This window comes from Coffea arabica, chromosome 8c (assembly GCF_036785885.1).
Source record: "Coffea arabica cultivar ET-39 chromosome 8c, Coffea Arabica ET-39 HiFi, whole genome shotgun sequence".
NCBI lineage: Eukaryota > Viridiplantae > Streptophyta > Magnoliopsida > Gentianales > Rubiaceae > Coffea > Coffea arabica.
The window spans coordinates 37,314,162-37,331,450 of NC_092325.1; the positions used below are offsets into that span (position 1 = coordinate 37,314,162).

The following is a 17,289-nucleotide window of genomic DNA, read 5'->3' on the forward strand; positions in this document are numbered from 1 at the left end:
TGAACTCCTTCCTAATGACTGTTAAATTGGCACTTGTTATGATATTTTCGTTGTACTCCCTGAAATAAATGCAAAATATTAAAAGTGAGTAGAATCTAACAATTAATTCAAATCAAGTCAGATAATAGGGAAAATTAATAATAAAATAAATGGTAAAATTGAAAAATTAGGCACTTAAGATTGAACATTTTGGCCATTATTTTGAAAAAAATTGCAATGAAATATTGAAAAATATTTTGAAAAATTTTTGATAAAGTTTCCCCATATAAATGGACAAAACTCCCTGCCAACAACCTCAATTTCAAGAAAATTAACCTCATGACAGTATTTCCAAATATGATTCCAACATTTCTAAGTCATGAACAATTAAAATTATGCACTTCAAGACACAATCACCCATAAGACAAAGTAATCCCTCTTCTACTCTTAAAATTGACAATGTTCTCATTGTAGAGGAAGGTAAAAGAAACTAGTACTCCCCTCAAAAGAAGTGGTGATGCAATTTGAAGCTGCTAATCCTCACGAACATCCAAATTCTGCCCAAAAATGAAACAAAGGGTACGAAGAAACATAAGTAGCACAAGATAATCCAAATGAAAACTATAAGATTTAAACCGAACACAATAAAAGAAAAATAAAGAAACAAAAGATGTAATCAACTAAGGATCTTCATGGCTGCTTGGAACGAGGGTCTACGGCGTCCTCAAGTCCATGAGGACCATATGATGTACCAATATGCCCCTCCTCATAATGAGGCGTCGGAGCAGGTGATCGGCGGATGCTAAAATAATCCTCAATCACCCGAAGACGATGATCATGTCTGTCTAATCGCTCCGTCATCAGCCGCTCCGTCTAATCGATTAGCTCCATTACCCTCGTCTCCATGCAACATATGGCATTAAGGACTTCTTGCCACTTGGAGCGCAGTGGAAGAGGTAGTCGTGGAATAAGAGGAGGTAGATCCTGTTGTGCCTCCATTTCTTGAACAACCGGTTCCTGCTGAGTGTAAGGTGGGGGCTGAGCTGAGGTCGACACTTCTCCAACGTTGCAAACCAAAGAGGCTCCAAAGTCTGTAGGGATACCCAAGGACCTGAGTAACGAAACATTGACTTCATCGGCAGCTTTAGTGACAATAGCTCGTTCAGCTCTAAGAGACACCTTGAGCTTCTCAAATAGGATGGAAAGAAGGCGAGGGAACCCAAAACAGGTTTCATTGGCTTTCATGCGGGCTGTGGTCCGCATGTAGTTGATAATAATACTGGCAAGAGGGATACCAGTGAGCTGCTGATCCACACCATGCATCATCTTGTCCAAGAAATAAAAATCGCTGTTTCGGAGCTCCCTTTTTCCACTCTTCTTTGGCACCACATTAAAGGCAAAAAGATAGAATATCAAGTGGTACCTAGGATCGAAAGAATCGGCATATACGGTGAGCTTTTTCGAATTGCCTCGCTCACGGTACTGACCCTTAAGACGTGCCACAGTTTCTCCCACTTGTCATGGATCATGGGCTTTGAATTCCTTGGTCAGCTTTAAGTCCACTCCCTCATCTTTGAACTTGATATGCTGTGTAATGGTCTCCCTATGGATGGACACCCTCTGCCCTCGGACCCAAGAGACAATCAAATTGGCGTTGTGGCTCTGCGTATTTTCCACATTAGCGTAAAACTCCCGCACCAAGTCTGAGTAGTAATGCCGTGGCAACTTCAGTATATTCTCCTATCCAAGTCGCTTGAATGCTGTGGGCATCTTGTAATGATCGTCCACCTCGGGTGCCAGATATTTCTCAATTATGATCTCCTTGTCCAATTCGGCTTCATACCACTGTTGGTTTTCAAGCGAAATGAATCGCGTGGTATCATAATCCGGAGGTGGCTCGTCACGGCTAGTGGACGCTGTCTTACGCCTGGAGCGAGGTGGCGACTTAGGTGAGGGAGATTCCTCAATTGGTGACTCCTCAGGTGACAGAGTGCGTTCCTTGCTCGAATTCAGCAAAGGAGTGCGAATATGAGATCGTCTTGTGCGAACCATGGTACCTATATCAAAGAAACAAGATCAAACGCACATTAGAAGAATTCTAAATCTCTTGAAAATACACAACCCACAATGTTAAAAAGTAATTTGGAAAAATTTCGGCAGAATTTCCCCTTGAACAAGGACTAAACTCCTTGCCAACATATATCCAAATACAATCAAAGGTCCTACTTAAATTATTTCAAACACAAATGCACGTGTATGATATGAATTTCAATCCAAAATCATATCACATGGCTCAAAAAAAAAATCCACTCACCACTCCATCTCTTGAAATTTCAAACAATAAGCAAGAAAAAGGTAAAAACTAGAAATACAATATGTTTGCAAAGTTATTGGATACACAATCAATCTTGGAAAACCACCTAAAGTAACATTTCAACGCTTATGCTAATATTATGTTCAACATCAACCATTTAGCATTGTTACCCAAGGAATTCATACCAATTTAGACAAATAATCATATGTTGTCCTTTAATTAGCATAAAAGTAATCTCCATTTTTTAAAAACAATTCAAACTAATCCAGAGAAACAAGGAATTTTAGACCAAAAAGTACAATGTGCTTTAACCTCATAATTGAGAAGAAAAATTATTCAAAAATATTACCAAAGCCACAATTCTCTCAATACTAAGCAAGAAAATAGTTGCAACAACTTATTTTAACACAATGTACCACAATTATAACAAGACATTTCAACAAATAAACAATTATCAAAATATGCTCAAAAAACTCGAAAAATGTAAAATTAGGAATTATAAAATGTCAAAGAAAATTGTAAATTGTTACCTCAAATGTGTAAAGTGATGGTGGAGGATGATAATGATGCAAAGATGATGAAGAAACAACCCCAATTTTGACCACAAATTGCGAAATTTCAATGCAGCCCGAATTTCAGTTTGGAAGATCAAAACCCTCCAAATTGATGTTTTTAAAACGGAATTGTTGAGGGTTTATGATCACAATAGGTTGGGGAATGTTTTTATGGTGAAAAATTGAATGATTATTGGATGAAAAGGAAGATTGGTGAATAGGGGCTAGGGTTTCGGCAGAATAGGAAAGGGAGAGCTGGAAAAATGAGAAACTGAGCCCTCGATTTCTTTCTTATCGCGAACCAATCCAAGCTCGGATCGATTTGATCAGGGCTCGGATCCGATGGGCTTGGATTGGGCCTTCTAGATGATCAGTCGAGCCCTCGGATCCAACTGGGTTTTGTTGGATCCGAGCTCGGATCCCCTATTTTCACTTTTGATCCTCAATTGATCCGAGGTCGGATCTATCTGGATTTTGTCGGATCCGAGCTCAGATCAGCACATTTCTGCACTAATTGCAGAAACTGCAATTTTTTAGACTTTTCCTCCATTTTTCGGCCAATTTCAAATTACACAAAGGACAAAATTTGTATCAAATTCAACCTCCCAGGCAAGTGTAATATACCATAAACACAATATTCAATCTCTTAAAACACATCAAACATATCTACATTGCAAATCGAGGGGTGAGATTCTTTGATCATTTTTGTATTTTTACACCAAAATGGCACCTTTGAGCATGAAATACACAACAAATGAGTCCATGAGCATTTTATAAACATGTTATCACCGAAATTCACTTGAATATACTTGAAATGCACATTACATATATGAATGAGAATTCTAAACACTTAAAGCACAATTTGGTAAGAAAACCTCCCTTTTTACACTTGTTCTTCAAATGCACCTCCAAGATGGATGTTGGAACTTCGGTACCTCCTACAAACAAATGAAATATATATAATTAGTCAGTTAAATCATACCAAAATTTAAGAAACACATAAAACACACAACTATAATATTATTATTGGGTTGCCTCCCAACAAGCGCTTTATTTATAGTCGTTCAGCTCGACTCTCCTATAGTTTGTTTAACTCTCCATTGTGTTTCCTAAGAAGTAAATCACTCCTTTAGGAACCTTTTCTCTGGCCAAATAGGGCTTCAATCTTTGACCATTCACTTTGAATGGGACACCATTTTCTCCTTTTATTTCCACTGCCCCATAAGGAAATGTGCGAACTATTTCAAATGGTCCGGACCATCGAGACTTAAGATTTTCCTGGAATAATTTAAGTCTTGAATTAAACAATAACACCTTTTGCCCTTCTTCAAAATGCTTAGGAAGAATATGTTTGTCATGTCAGAATTTTACTTTTTCTTTGTAAATCTTAGCATTCTTATACGAGATCAATCGCAATTCTTCCAATTCATTCAACTCGAACATTCTCTTTTCACCTGCAGATTTAAAATCAAAATTAATAGCCTTAATAGCCCAATAAGCTCTATGTTCTATTTCTACAGGTAAATGACACGCTTTCCCATAAACAAGCTTATATGAAGACATTCCCAACGGCGTTGTAAATGCCGTTCTATACGCCTACAAAGCATCTTCATGCTTGTTTGACCAATCCTTTCTCGATCGGTTGATAGTTTTCTCCAAAATGATTTTGATTTTCGGGTTGGCCAACTCCGTTTGACCATTGGCTTAAGGATGATAGGGAAGTGACTTTTTATGCCTGCATCCATATTTAAGTACCAAAGTGTCAATAGTTTTGTTGCAAAAATGCTTACCTTCATCGCTTATTATTGCCTTTGGAACTCCAAACCTATAAAATATGTTCTGTTTAAGAAATTTAAGCACACCTTTAGCATCATTAGTTTGTGAAGAAATGGCCTTCACCCATTTAGAGACATAATCAATTGCTAAAAGGATGTACTTATTATTATATGAGTTAGGAAATGATCCCATAAAATCAATGTATCAAACATCAAATAGCTCAACTTCCAAATATGTAGTCAGAGGCATTTCATTCTTCCTTGAGATATTGCCAGTTCTTGGTATTGATCACAATTTTTAACCCAATTTCTAGCATCTTGGTACATAGTAGACCAATAAAATCCTGATTGCCATACCTTTGCTACTGTTTTAGTTGTACTAAAATGACCTCTCGTTTCAAGAGTATGATAATGCATTAAAATACTATGTACCTCTTCTTCCGGAACACATTTTCTAATTATTCCATTTGCTCAATGTTTGTAAAAGAACGGTTCGTTCCAAAAATAATATTTAGCATCATTTAAGAACATTTTTCTTTGGTGAGAATTCAAATCACTTGGTATCACTCCACTAACTACAAAGTTAACTAGATCAGCATACCATGGTGACTTATAAATTGCCATTAAAAACTCATCTGAAAATTCTTCTTTAATGGATGAATGGTCTTCTTGAGGCATGTTCTCCAGTCTAGAAAGATAATTAGCGACTAAGTTCTTTTTCATCTTTGATCTCCAAATCAAATTCCTGCAATAATAAAATCCATCGAATTAGTCGAGATTTTGCATCTTTTTTATTTAAGAGATATTTGAGTGCTGTATGGGTCGGTATAAATGATAACTTTAGATTCTACTAAATACGATCTAAACTTATTCAATGCAAATATCACTGTTAGCAACTCCTTCTCTGTTGTTGCATAGTTGACTTGGGGTTCATTTAGCTTTTTACTTGCATAATAAATGACATGAAGTCGCTTATCATGTTTTTGCCCAAGAACAGCTCCAACTGCAAAATCACTCGCATTACACATCAATTTGAATGGTAAGCTCCAATCCGGTGATTCTATTATAGGTACGGAGACAAGTTACTTTTTCAACCTATTGAAAGCAATTAAGCACTCATCATTAAAGTGAAAAAAAACATCTTTTGCAAGCAACTCACATAAAGGTTTAGCAATTTTGGAGAAATTTTTAATAAACCACCGATATAATCCCACGTGTCCAAGAAAGTTCCGAATGCCTTTCACATTGGTAGGTGGAGGCATTCTCTCTATAACCTCTATTTTAGCTTGATCTACATCAATACCTTGTGAAGAAATTTTTGACCTAGAACAATACCCTCACAAACCATGAAATGACATTTTTTTCAATTGAGTACAATGTTTGTTTCTTCACATCTCTGCAAAATTAGATTTAAATTGTTAAGACAATGATCATAAGTGGATCCAAATACAGAAAAGTCATCCATGAAGATTTCCATGATTTTCTCATTAAAATCAGAGAAAATTGCTATCATGCAATGTTAGAAGGTGACCGGTGCATTGCACAGTCCAAAAAGCATTTTTTTAAATGCAAAAGTGCCGTAAGGATAAGTGAATGTGGTCTTCTCTTGATCTTTCGGTGAAATGATTATTTGATTGTATCCTGAAAAATCATCCAAGAAACAATAAAATTCATATCCAGCCAATTTTTCTACCATTTGATCAAGAAAAGGAAGAGGGAAATGATTCTTTCTAGTGGCTGTATTCAGTTTTCTATAACCTATACAAACTCGTCACCCAATCACAACTCTAGAGGGAATCATTTCATCATTTTTACCATGTACTATGGTTATCCCCCTTTTCTTTGGCACTACATGAATAGGAGAAATCCAAACACTATAAAAAATTAAAAAAAATTATATCTACATCCAGCCATTTAAGAATCTCTATTCTTACCACTTCTTTCATGTTTGAATTTAACCTCCTTTGAATTTCAACCACCGGCTTAGAATTTTCTTTTAACAAAATTCGGTGTATATAAATAGTTTGACTGATTTCCTTGATATCAGAAATCATCCATCCTATAGTCTTTAAATGCTTCCTCAAAACACATAAGAGCTTGCCTAGTTATTCCTCATCTAGTGCAGAATTTACAATCACCGACAATGTTTCTTTTTCTCCAAGAAATGCATATTTGAAGTGTTTAGGCAGTGGTTTAACCTCAAGCTGTGGAGCTTGCTCACACGATGGTGGAGGTAACTCTTTGCTCATCCCTAACTCCTCATATGCATTGCTCCTTTTGTAAGGAACCTGTGCCTGCAAAAATTGAGTCATTTTTTTAACTTGTTCCTCTTGTAAGTCTACACCATTAAGACAAAGTTCAAGGAAATCATCATCAAGATTAACTTGACTTATCTCTAACGCCAATTCATCACATATGTCAACAGAATAAACATGGTCAGTAAAAGAGGGATACTTTTTCACTTTATTCAAATCAAACTCCACTTCCTCTTCACCAATTTGAAACTTGAACTTACCACGTTCAACATCTATTATTGTACTTGCAGTGGTTAGAAATGGTCTACCAAGTATAATAGGTACATTGACATCTTCCTCCATATCTAAAACAACAAAATTAACATGAATAATGAATTTCTGTAGTTTAATGAGTACATTCTCCAATATACTCATTGAATGTCTAAAAGACCTGTCAGCCAATTGAAAGAAAAATGTTAGTACGCTTTAAATCTTTCAACCTCAATTGCCTAACCACAGTTAAAGGGATCAATGAAACACTAGCACCAAGGTCACAAAGTGCTTTAGAGAATTCTACAGCCAATAATGCAAGGAATTGTGAAACTCCCTGGATCTTTCAATTTTGGTGGCAATTTGTTTTGTATAATGGCACTACATTCTTCCGTTAATGCAATTGTCTCACTATCTACTAACTTCCTTTTCTTAGTCATTATCTCCTTGAGAAACTTTGTGTATGAAGGAATCTGTAAAATAGCATCAACAAAAGAAATGTTAATATGTAATTATTTGAAAATATTGACAAACTTCTCAAATTCTTTGTCATTTCTCGAATGCTTCAATCTTTGTGGAAATGACACCGGTGGAGGAATTGATGTTGTATCTCCAATTTGTGGTTCATTTTCTTTCATCTTTTCTTTCCCTTTGATTTTCTTGCCATCTTCTCCTAATTCACTCAATTGCTTATATTCTCTTCTTTCAAATTCTCTTTCACTTTCAGTTACAAGTTTCTCCCCCACTTCCTTACTACTACGGAGGGTTATGACCTTCACATATTCCCTTGGATTCACCTCAGTCTTACCAGGTAAGTCCCCTTGGTTGCGATTGTTGACCGCATTAGCTATTTGTCCCAATTGGATTTCAACATTCCTGTACATATTGGTGAGCTGGTCCATCCTTCCCTCAATTCTCTCAAACCGTTGAGTAGTGGCACTGACTAATTTTGCAATTTTATCATTTGATACATTTGCCAGCTTCTCAATTGCCAATTTCCAAGCTGGTTTAGACTCCGGAAGTGGTTGCTTCGGTTGAAAATCCGGTGGATTAATTAATCTTTCTTGGTTATCTTGATCATTCTATCCAAAATTCGGATGATTACGCCATCCTGGATTGTAGGTATTAGAGTATGGATTATTTTGGGGTGGACAGTTGTTATTGTTGAAATATTGAACATGTTCGCTGCTAGAACACATAGAATCATCATGATCTCCGCCGCAAGTAGTACAACATGCAACAACTACTCCTTGATTAGAGTTAGAACCAATATACCTATTAAATATCCTAACCACATTATCTATCTTTGCAGTTAACATATTCAAGGTATCTACTTCCAGCATACTTGCGGTTCTCCTCGTATTACCTCGTTCGTTGGCCCATTGGTAGTTGTTAGCAGCCATTTTTTCAATCAATTGTTGAGTTTCCTCGGCTGTCTTTCCCATCAATGCTCCTCCCACTGCCGCATCTACATGCGTCTTTGTTAGATAGGTGAGACCATTGTAAAATGTTTGGACCACTAGCCAATCTGGTAAACCATGATGAGGACATTTTCGTTGCAATTCCTTATAGCGCTCCCAAGTTTCGTACAATGTCTCTCCTTTCTGTTGAGAGAAACTAGTTATATCTATTCTTAGTCTAGCAGTTTTTCCAGGTGGAAAGAATGTATTGAGAAAAGCCTTAGTTAATTCAGCTCAAGTAGTAAAAGTATTCGGAGGATGAGATTGTAGCCAAACCTTGGCCTTGTCCCTTAGTGAAAATGGAAATAATCGAAATTTAATTACATCATCACTAACACCATTAAACTTAATTGTAGCACAAATTTCAAGAAATGTTGACAAATGAGAATTTGGATTTTCGGTAGCATTACCTCCATATTGAGATTGTTGTACCATTTGAATTAGTGATGGTTTAATTTCAAAATTATTAGCATTTATCGTTGGCCTTGCGATGCTAATTTGAGATCCTTGTGTACCCGGTAAAGCAAAATCTCGTAAAATTCACCTATTTGGTTAATTTTTTGTCATTTCTTTCTCAAATGATAACCCTATCAAGATTTCTTCTATCGGCTGCCAAATCTCTTGTTCCTCTTGATGTGGTATATGCCTCCTTTGTCTCCAAAGTGTCCTCTCAATTTCAGGATCGAAAGGTGCAATTTCTCGTTTTGATCGGTGCATACACTATAAATAAAAACAAGAGAAATTTTACAGTTTTAATTGTTAAAATCAACTATAAACAACTTGAATAAAAATAATGAAAATATCTAAATTAATAGAGATGATTAGACCCTAATATTGCCGCTCCCCGGCAACGGCGCCAAAAACTTGACAGGATTTTTATATCAATGCAAGTTTATTTCCGAATTTTACTTGTTGAACTGCAAGTATACAAATCACTTAATAGTTTTGGGCAAATATCAGGTCGATCCCACAAGGAGCAATTTAAACAAGTACTAGGCTCTTATTTTCTCTATTATTTACATTTACGATAAATTTGAACAAGAAGATTATAATGCTATTGTCTACAAATTTGGATTAATAAATTGAAAGATATAAATGGAGATTTCTTTACTAAAGACTTAAATCTAGGGATATAGATTCCACTTATGGCATAAACGACACAAATGAATAAATTTACCTCTTGTTATTATTCTTGTTAAACTAGGGATTCATTTCCAATATTACCAAATCTCATTCTCATGGTAAAATGGCCTAAAGTAGTTCAGCTTTTCCTATCTTCATGGTGAAATACTAGTTCTACTCTGTTTTTCTTCATGAAATGCTAAGTAATCCACTTAAATGTACCTCTATTTTCATGAACATACAACTTAAGTTCTACTCATGCGTTTCCATTGTTACTACCAATTCTCATTGAATAATAACAACTATAAGTATGCTATTGGTGATCAAACAATAACAAGTAATTACAACTACACAAATAGACAAGTCAATACAAGATACAACAAATATAAATCACATTCAATTCATATCATTTAACTATAAGTTTCATCTACTCCCTAGATAAAGAAGTTTAGTTGCCCATGAATGATATAACAATCAAACTCATAAGTTTATCAATGCAAAACATCATAAATTACAAGTACAAGAAAGATAAAGGAAGACTTAGCCAAGTAATGGTGAAACCCTCAAATTTCTGCTATGTTTTGTGCAAGATGATTACAAGTGAAATCTCCAAGTGCTTCCCCAAGAACCTCTAGCTAGAGAGAAACATGTAAGAAGAAAAACTAGCTACGTATGGTCCTCCTCTGGCTTCTCCTTCATTTTCTGCATAAAAAGTGGTAGAAAGGCACTTTCTTCTCCTTCATGATTCCAACAACTCAAATTTTGTAAAGAAAGTCAAAAGAAATATTGTTTTGACTTGTTAATAACTCATTTTGTCTTCTCTTTTATTGCAGAAGCATGTGCTACCGAATTCTCTCACCCAAAATAGCTGGAAAGTTGTGTGAAAAGTGAGGAAAAACGGTTGTGTCACTTGCAGTAGAGAGAGGCAAATCCGAATCTCGGATCCGAGGGGTGGAGAAAGTTCCGAGCTCGGATCATGGAGGATCCAAGGCCTTTCTATATAAATCCGAGCTCAGATCGCCTTACCTCAGATCCATTGCTCCAGAAGTACAAACGAGGGTTCGGATCGCCCTTTGTTTACTCGGATCCGAGCTCGGATCCGTACTTGTCAATTTCCAGATTTTCACTTCTTTCCTTTTTCTTCATTTTTGCTCCTAGTTTCTTTTGTACTTTATTCTCTGGACGATCCTTACATTTCCTTCATCTGGTGCATGAATTTCATATATCAATATCCTTCACAATTTCATAAAATTAATGCATTAATCCACTCATTTATCAAGTTTTGAACACTTAAACAATATTTAAACAATTATCACCAAAAGATTTCAAATATGACTTTAATCTTCTCAAAACATACCAAAAGTTCGTGCCAAACTTGTACAAAATATACGTTAAATATTCTCTTATCACTAATTACTAATATAAGTTTCATATTCTATACTAATTTGTATCTATCAATTCAATGAATACTGGTAATGTAATTGTTAATGGGATTAATCTTGAATATCTAATAGTGTCTACACCAACAAGCATGGATGCATATTACATGTGCCAAAATGAAAGATTAAATTCAACTAAATTGAGAATATGCACATTTATCGGTACCACTACTATACATTATTATAATGTATATAAAATTAAGGGATTTTCTAATGGATGTGCATACTAACAATTATTACCCTACCTTACATTTATATACTTTTCTTATTTAATCTTACCTACCTTTCGTTATATTTCTTTTCTTTCTCTAATTAATTTTACATTTCCAAAAATATGACATCTAAAATATGTCTTAATGAAGTTGAGTACCCACAGGGCACCTGTTAGACAGACCCTAAAATTAATCCTAATTAATTAATTAACATAAACAGAGAACTTGTAATATCTCACACTATCTCCTTACAAAGGAAGAGTCATCAAAATGCACATCCAAAGATATTACTTACCTTCTAGATGACTAGTACTAGATTATGTTATATTACATGTGACATAAACACTTGCCAAATGAACTACTTGCCTAATGTTAGTTTAAAAACTATTTTCAACATGAATTATTCCCTTGCTTTCTTGAAGGGCTGTTACAAAGAGTCTTTGATAACAACCAATTACAATATTTTACTTACACTTGATTTACTATATTAATAGAGGCATATATGCATGGCAATTATATATACAGTACCCCACACGGTTTGATTATTGCAGTTTTAAACAACTTATTACACAGTATCGTAATTGATGTTTTTCGGACTATATTAAAAAGTGGTGATTGAAATTCACCAGTTAACCGAATTTTGATGGTTGTCCACAACATAGAAAGTAGTACAGCAAAATTAATTATTAAGCCTCGCAAGGTCACAGATAAAGGTGTATTGTCTTTATGGCTCACTTTAAGTGGGTGCATTGAACCAAGCAATCGGATATATGGACCAAGAAAGGGCCTACATTTGGGGGGAAGGACATTTATGCACATGTTTTTGGTACCAGATAACTTGTCGGATATATATTTATTTTAAAAGCAGTAACTAATTTCTTTTCAAGGATGTTTGTGCTGAAAAAGGAGAAACGTATTTTATAACAAGTTTTCGAGCATATTATTTCCTTGTAACAATGGTAAAATCTTATTTTCAGAGCAAAATGGCCTGAAGGAATCGATATGCCAACCAGACTATTTTAGAAATACATAACAACTTGTAATAGTTCTGAGCTAAACTAATCGACAAAAACTTAATTCCGAAACCTCGATTACGAATATTTGGATTTGGGAAAATCGTCCAAAACGTCCCTCACATTTTGTAAAATAACTTTTTTCATCCCTTACTTTTAAAAGTGCAATTTTATGTCCCTTACATATTCACATCGGTAAAATTTAGTCCCTAACTAGGTTTCCGATTATTTTTTGGTCGGAATCCATCACGTGCCTTGCACGTGATCATTTTTTAAGGGTAAATTTGTCAAATTATATTTTACATAATCTGATCTATAGTCCTCCACATTTTATAAAACAAATTTTTTCGTCCCTCACATTTTATAAAATGATTTTTTCATCCCTCACATTTCACAAAATGAATTTCTCCATCCCTCACATTTCAAAAAATGAATATTTTCATCCCTCACTAATTATGTATGTGAGGGAAACCCTAAAACAAATGTGTGTGAATACATTTTATTTAAACACAAGTATATGTCTATTTGATTTTGTTTAATAATCTGAATAGTATAAATATATGTATGTGTTTATTTGATTTCACTTAACAATACGAATGCCATATATTATACGTGATCATTTGATTTCATCTGATATTAGCTAGTAAATAATCTTGCATTCATTGTCAAGTTAGCCAATAAAGCTATTTTCGATCAAAATACAATAAGAATATGCAAATTAAGATTCTATTGGTAAATATTAGTCATAATCATACAAAAAAAGAAAATAGCCCACAAGTTGAGCCCAATTACATACATGTATTTATACTATTATTATTAAGCAAAATCAAATAGACATATATGTGTGTTTAAAAAAAATGTAGTCACACACATAATTAGTGAGAAATGAAAAATTTATTTTGTGAAATGTGAGGGATGAAGAAATTCATTTTGTGAAATGTGAGGGATGAAAAAAATCATTTGATAAAATGTGAGGGACGAAAAAATTTATTTTATAAAATGTGGAGGACTATAGATGAGATTATGTAAAATATAATTTACCCTTAAAAAATGATCATGTGCCTTGCACATGATGGATTCCGGCCAAAAAATGATCGGAAACCTAGTTAGGGACTAAATTTGTCCGATGTGAATATGTAAGGGATATAAAATTACACTTTTAAAAGTGAGGGACGAAAAAAGTTATTTTACAAAATGTGAGGGACGTTTTGGACAATTTTCCCTTTGGATTTTATATCTTATCACAAGTCAATCAAGAATTTGTGCAGAATTGGCTACACTTAGTAGAAGTTCATTAGGAACCGTAAAAGTGAAAAGATGACACTAATAACAGGATAGGGAGAGTAGACACGAGAGGATGATACATAAGAAGGTAAATCATGAAAAGGTATCATCCTAGTTGAATTGTGGGAATCGTGGTTCAGCAACTGCAACGAGAGGTTTGGCAAGGAAGCCAGCATCCTCGCACTCTGCTAAATCGATTTGCGAATGACCTGATGGAATCTTCCAGCTAAAGCATTGAAGAAGTCTGGCCAGCAACATCACAGTGAGTGTGGAACCCAAAAGGACTCCTGGACATCCACGCCTTCCGGTGCTGAAGGAAAACATATTTAATTCTGGATCGTTGAGATCCATTCTAGCATCCTCCATGTCCTTCATGTGGCGCTCAGGCTTGTACTTCAGCGGATCCTCCCAGATTCGAGGATTACGGCCAAGTCCTGGACGGCTGAGGATAACATGGCTACCTTTCGGGATGAAGTAGCCACCAACGACGGTGTCCTGAGTAGATACATGAGGAACATTAAAGGGTGCTAATGGATGCAGCCGAAAGGACTCTCTTACGCAGGCCTTCACATATTTCAGCCTCGGAAGGTCAGATTCTTGAACAAGTCTATCCTTTCCAACCACGGCGTCTAGCTCTTCTGTGGCTTTTTGAAGCATTTCAGGTTGATTTAGCATCTCTGCTAATGCCCACTCCACAGCATTTGATGGATTATCGACTGTTGCAAACATTAATTCCTGTCGAGCATGCATCATAGTAAAGTTAAAAGTGAAACTAATAATCCTTCTTTTCCAAGTCCAATAATCGACTCTGACCGAACAACACCATATTGCAAGTTGCATTTTGTTGGTGATTAGGGCTTATTGAGATTCCATCCTTTTCTAATTTCTGCTAATCAACATATATGGTCAGAGCGTGGCTGATGGGCTTGAGCACACATAAACCACATCATTAAAACGTGAGCGAACAAGATGATGTCGTCTTATGTCACCTTTTGTACGTCATTTGATGTGGGCATGGTTTACCTGAATGTTTCACAGCATTGAGTCTGCAAGCAAGATTTTAAGTTTTGGAGTGTGGCCCCTACGATTGATTTTGTACTTATGTGAAAGGGCACTAGCTGATAAGGAGCTAAAGTTTGATTTACCCCATTTGTTTAAGAAATTGTTTATGTAACCATGCAGCAGGATAGAGGATTCCTTACAGTAATTTGTGCTCTCATCTCCTCAGTTGTTAAGAGGGGTCTGCCGTTGCTATCTTTGAGCCTGATTAGGACATCAAGAAGGTCTTCTTCCTCATTTTTCAAGCCACTCTCCCACATTTTAATCCTTTTTTCAATTTCGGGATCTTGGTGCTTTCGTACACATGCAACGGCCTCAGTAAGAATCTTTCGGTGGCCATCAAAATCAAAAATCTTCACCCAGGGCATGTAATCTGATAAGCTGAATGCATACAAATAAGCAAGGATTTTGAAGAGTGCATTGATATGTTCAACTTCCTCAGCACCTGGTCCTCCATCTTCCATTCCTTTCCCGAAGAATCTCTTGTTGAAAATCATCTTTCTAATCACATTTCCGCAGTAGTGTTGCGTAACCAATCTTATGTCCACTAGCCCACCGGTGGCATTGTCCTTGCACTGATTGTAAACGTAATTAACCAAATGATCTGCTTCCTCTGCTCGCTTGCTATGAAGCCATTGGTGTTTAGCAGGTGAGAGCACACTGGAAACGACCATCCTCTTCATTTTCTTGTATTGATCGCCCAAAGGTGAAAGGCCGGTTGTCAAGAATCCTCCACTACAAAGCTCTGCAGACATACAAACAGGTCTGCTGGAGAAAATCGAGTCTTGTTTCTTACAGAACTGGCGAGCGAGCTCAGGAGAAGTGACTGGAATGACATGAACACCGAAAATGCGGATACATGCGATTTCGGTATTCAAATCATCCATGAATTTACATATCCATCGATTTGTTGGTCTGTTTCTCAGCATTTGGAAAATGCAACCAATGAAAGGCAAGGGTTTTGGGCCAGGAGGGAGAGGGAATCGACGAGTTTTGTTATTCTTTAGACAAATAGTTAACCATTTGTCCATCTTAAAGATCACCAACAAAACCAAAGCCGTGAATCCTGAGAAATATGGGATCCATGACATTGAGGTAAATCCCAAGCTTGAATCAACACGAAGACTGGAAGTGTAATTCATGACTTGAGACCGTATGAAAGTTCTTAAGAATTGCTTTGAGCTTTTGGTATATGTGAGAGGTATTGAGTGTCTGCAATTCCCGTTGATGGTTTGTAAAGAGTGCAATTATGCGAGCTTTTATAGGAGAAATTTGTTGGTAGCATTAGGTATCTATGATTTTGAGTAGCTCCCACGGACTTTTGGATACCATTATTTTTTTTTTTTCCACTTAGGGTTATTCCAACTTTTTGGATAGACTAATCCCCTAAAATTGTGTAGAGTCTTGTTCAAAAATGCACATTTTCTTTTTTTGTGGTTTGTAAAGATTAGCCTTAGTTTTTTTTTTGGATATATATATATATATATATCTATTTTAAAAGCAATACCTAATTTCTTTTCGAGGGTGTTTGTGCTGAAATAGGAGAAACGTACATTATACCAAGTTTTAGATCATGCTATTTCCTTGCAACAATTGTAAAAATCTTATTCTCAGAGCAAAATGGTCTGAAGAAATCAATTGCCAAACAGATTATTTTACAAATACATGACAACTTGTAGTAGTTCCAAGCTTAACTCTTAGAGAAAAACTTTATTTATTAGGTGATATTCTGAAATCCACCCTACATTTTGTTGTAGGATTGTTATATTTTAATAGAAAGGAAAGACACGATATAATAAAAGGAATTTCGTAAAATTTCCTAAGAAACTCTTCATATTGAAATTTACCATCTCTAGTTATTGCAATCAGAATATGTGTAGAATTGGTTACACTAAGTTATATTAAAATTAGAAATTTTCTGTTTTTCCATTTATTTTTTGTTTATTGTCTGTGTATTAGTATATAATTAAAATCTAATTTAGTTAAAAAGGCACTCTTTTGGTTAAAGTAAATTGTCGTACCTTCAAATAGAAAATTTTCAATCATTTCAATTTGTTCGACAAGAAATGCTTTTAAGATATCATTACTATGATAAGTTCTTTATCTTAAAGACTGAAAAAAAAATTGTTTTAAAAATTTTATCCTTTGGATCTTACTTAGGATGAAAACAAATTTTAATTGGTTACGCAGAATATAGTACAATAAGAAAATGAAGAAAGTTGTTGCACGCAGAGGATGTCTTTCAGTTGTTCATCCTGGTTCACGCTCCTCATCATTGGTGCTTCAGAGTAAACGGAAAATCGTAGCTATTATAGTTGAATAATGCAAGACAATATGTAATGAGAAAGACAAGACAATGTTTGTTAAGGAAGTGTTCGATATTCGAATTTGTTGGATTTGTGGCCAGCCTATTTGTGGGCCAAACCACAAAACCAAATACTTTTAGGTTTACGTCAAAATTTGACTTGGACAAAAACCAAAAAGGAGTAGCAGCCGCAAGAAGCAATTGGTCTTCCTGTGAGAAAAAGTGTCAGCCGTCATGTTCTTCCTTGTTGAGAGAAAGACGAAGAGAGA

The 17,289-nt window shown here is 35.5% G+C and overlaps 1 protein-coding gene and 1 non-coding gene across 2 annotated transcripts; one reads left to right on the forward strand and one right to left on the reverse strand.

The window, feature by feature from the left end:
* Positions 1 to 8,659: 8,659 nt before the first annotated feature.
* LOC113709154 (small nucleolar RNA R71) lies at positions 8,660 to 8,766 on the forward strand. The gene has a single exon (XR_003452577.1). It is a non-coding gene; the product is annotated as a small nucleolar RNA R71 (small nucleolar RNA).
* Positions 8,767 to 13,767: 5,001 nt separating this feature from the next.
* Positions 13,768 to 15,857, reverse strand: LOC113707809 (isoleucine N-monooxygenase 1-like). Its single transcript, XM_027230128.2, has 2 exons — positions 14,859 to 15,857; positions 13,768 to 14,391 (listed from the first exon to the last, which is right to left on the reverse strand). The coding sequence occupies exons 1-2, from the start codon at positions 15,855 to 15,857 to the stop codon at positions 13,768 to 13,770; spliced, it is 1,623 nt and encodes a 540-aa protein (XP_027085929.2).
* Positions 15,858 to 17,289: the final 1,432 nt, after the last annotated feature.